This window comes from Haliotis rubra, unplaced genomic scaffold (genome assembly GCF_003918875.1).
Source record: "Haliotis rubra isolate DU_JTF1 unplaced genomic scaffold, ASM391887v1 Scf38, whole genome shotgun sequence".
In the NCBI taxonomy this organism is placed as follows: domain Eukaryota; kingdom Metazoa; phylum Mollusca; class Gastropoda; order Lepetellida; family Haliotidae; genus Haliotis; species Haliotis rubra.
The window spans coordinates 2981841-2984447 of record NW_025767057.1 but is presented as its reverse complement, the minus strand read 5'-3'; the positions used below and the strand labels follow the sequence as shown (position 1 = coordinate 2984447).

Genomic DNA, 2607 nt, shown 5'->3' with positions numbered 1-2607 from the left:
TTTGAGTTTCCTCAATTACAATTACAATTACACATTAAATCAAAATGTAATTAATTAAATTACAATTACATTACCAATGTAATTATTTACATTACAAATTACTTTTTGAAAAAACACACAACTAAACAGATATATTTCGGTATTCTTTAATCTCTTTAAACAAGATATAGATGTTTGTAAGCTGAGTGGTCACTAAATCCAATTCACACTTTTGTCACCAAAAAGTGAAATGCAAAATTAGGGATGTTTCTCTCATATTTCGTGAGGACTTGAGGCATGTACTTTTCTAGTTTCTCCTCTGGGACATCCAGGGTGGATTTTATCATCCGTAACTGTGAATTCCATCTTGTCTATGTTGAATTATGGAGTTTTCCTTCATCTGCAAGGATCTCAGAGGCAAGAATTGATCTCCTCACATGGGACACAATATTAGATGCCTTGGCAATGATTTTGTTGATCTGCCCTCCTTCTCCGAATCCATCGTGTACAGTCAGCTGTAAGGTATGGGCGAAGCAGCTCTGATGCTCTGGAATGTAGTCATAAGCATCTGATGTGTCCACCTTGTCTTCTGACATGCTTTCTTCTTAACTGTCGCTCTCATCTTCCTCCTGGGCCCAGTTCCTCAATGCGATCGTAGCGCTAAGATGATCGTACCTCGCATACTTTAGCATAGACTTACGACTGTCGTAGCCATACGATCGCTTTGAGGAACGGGGCCCTGGTCTCTTTCATCTGGACTTCCTTCCACAAAACCTGGCAGGTCGACTCTGAAGGCTTTCTTCATGTTGCTAGCATTGTCCGTTACAATGTTTGTGATCTTACTGCTTAGGTTGAAGGTAGCAATTGTTTCTTCATAATGCTGTAGGATATTCTCAGCTGTGTGTCGACCTGTAAACTGCTTACACCCGAGTGTGACTGACTCCAAGTGCCAGTAACTGATGTAGTGTCCAGTTATTCCTATGTATCCTCTCATTTGTCGACTTGACCACAGATCAATTGTCACACACACACTCTCAGTTTTCTCAAAGTCCTGTTTCATGGCTAGAATTATTTCTTCACATTTCTTAGTGATGAGACTTGAAGTTAAATGTTTCCGAGATGGAATGACAAACCTTGGTCCCATGCAGTGGAGGAGGTCTCGAAAGTAGGAGTTTTCTACAATGGACAATGGCATGAGAGATCGAGCAATGAACATCGTGATACTGTCTGTGATCTTCTGTTGTCGGCTGTCACTTGAAGAAAACTTCTTCTTTTCTGTCTCCACGAAGGTATCCAAGCTGGGTTGTTCATCAGTCAGCTTCCTCTTCTTGTCCTTCAGGCCAGTCAGGACATGTGCATGCCGTCTCTGAAACACATCATTATCAGAAACATGAGTAACAGCATGAAGTAACATTGCAAAATGCTTAAGTTGAAATATTAGATTATATCTACAATGTACACTATTTGACCAGGTTTTTGTTTTGCATAATTCTTTGGGCTTAATATCAAATACACACCTCTGTCATCACTTGTTGCAGGTATACTGTATCATGACTCATCAGTACAGGCCTACATTACAATATAAAATATGCCATAGTACAGTGAATCCCCCATTTCCTCAAATACTAACCTACATTCAGTCATGCGTTACTGATTCCCTTTGTTTCACAAATGTGCAGATTGTGATAGTTACTTGCCATTCACATGGCTTGAGTTAACAGCAGTTGTTTTATATCTAAATATTGATCAGGAATTTATTTCAGACAAGTTTGAACCAAGTAAAATCTAGCTATTTGACTGATGTTTAATATTTGTTATTGCCTTTTGCATACATTTCTCATGTAAATGATGGAAGAAGTGTTTATTAGAACATTTTAGATTTATACAAATTGCACATGAATTGTGAAATTAAAATAATTGCAAAGCACTTACCTGCAGATGAGTCAGGAAGTTGGAAGTAGCTTTAAGGGATCCAGATATGAAGAACCACATGTCTTGCACTTGGCTTTAAAAGTCTGAGAAGGGATGCCATCAACAGGAAATTCAAAAGCCTCCCTAACTACACTCTGTTTACTTGACATGGTAAACTGTTTAAAGGGAAACTCAACTCTGTGACAAACCACCAGCAGAAACTATAATGATGTTTAACTAATAGAATTAGTGTAGCAAATGCCTGTGATCCAGGCTTGGAATATAACAGGGTCATTTGTGTGACAATATAACAAAAGGTGTTTATCTAATGTTCAAAGCCAGTGCGGATACCTCGGTATACAATGTCTTGTTCTAAAACTTCAAAGGCTTAGACATTCAAATCTCTTTAAAAACTTAACACCTGCTAGAGTATATACTGGCAACAAGCATCTAATCAAAACACTAATTTATCTTCCTTATGGTACAGAATATAATTGCATAGGTTGCATGATGACCACCAAAATAAGAAAAAGTGAAATGTAATTTGATGTCATTGAAAAAGTAATTGAAAACTTCAATTACTTTGAGATATTTATTAATTAAATTACAATTACAAATTACATTTTGAACATTCAATTACATGCAATTACATAGATTTTTGTAATTAATTACATTCAATTACAATTACAAATTACAATTACCCCATGTCTGGTGGGT

General features: G+C 36.9%; 1 protein-coding gene across 1 annotated transcript; it reads right to left on the bottom strand.

Annotated features, from left to right (window-relative positions):
- Positions 1-350: 350 nt before the first annotated feature.
- On the bottom strand, positions 351-1971 carry LOC124286255 (E3 SUMO-protein ligase ZBED1-like). Its single transcript, XM_046722601.1, has 3 exons — positions 1912-1971; positions 754-1345; positions 351-526 (listed from the first exon to the last, which is right to left on the bottom strand). The coding sequence occupies exons 1-3, from the start codon at positions 1969-1971 to the stop codon at positions 351-353; spliced, it is 828 nt and encodes a 275-aa protein (XP_046578557.1).
- Between the last annotated feature and the right edge of the window lie 636 nt (positions 1972-2607).

Excerpts from the sequence above, each read along its gene's own strand:
- LOC124286255 (XM_046722601.1), bottom strand. The coding sequence starts at position 1,971 with ATGTGGTTCTTCATATCTGGATCCCTTAAAGCTACTTCCAACTTCCTG. Across the intron at positions 1,346-1,911 it reads ACTTCCTGACTCATCTGCAG|AGACGGCATGCACATGTCCT; the intron begins GTAAGTGCTTTG and ends GATGTGTTTCAG. Across the intron at positions 527-753 it reads CTTCAGAGTCGACCTGCCAG|AGCATCAGAGCTGCTTCGCC; the intron begins GTTTTGTGGAAG and ends ACTACATTCCAG.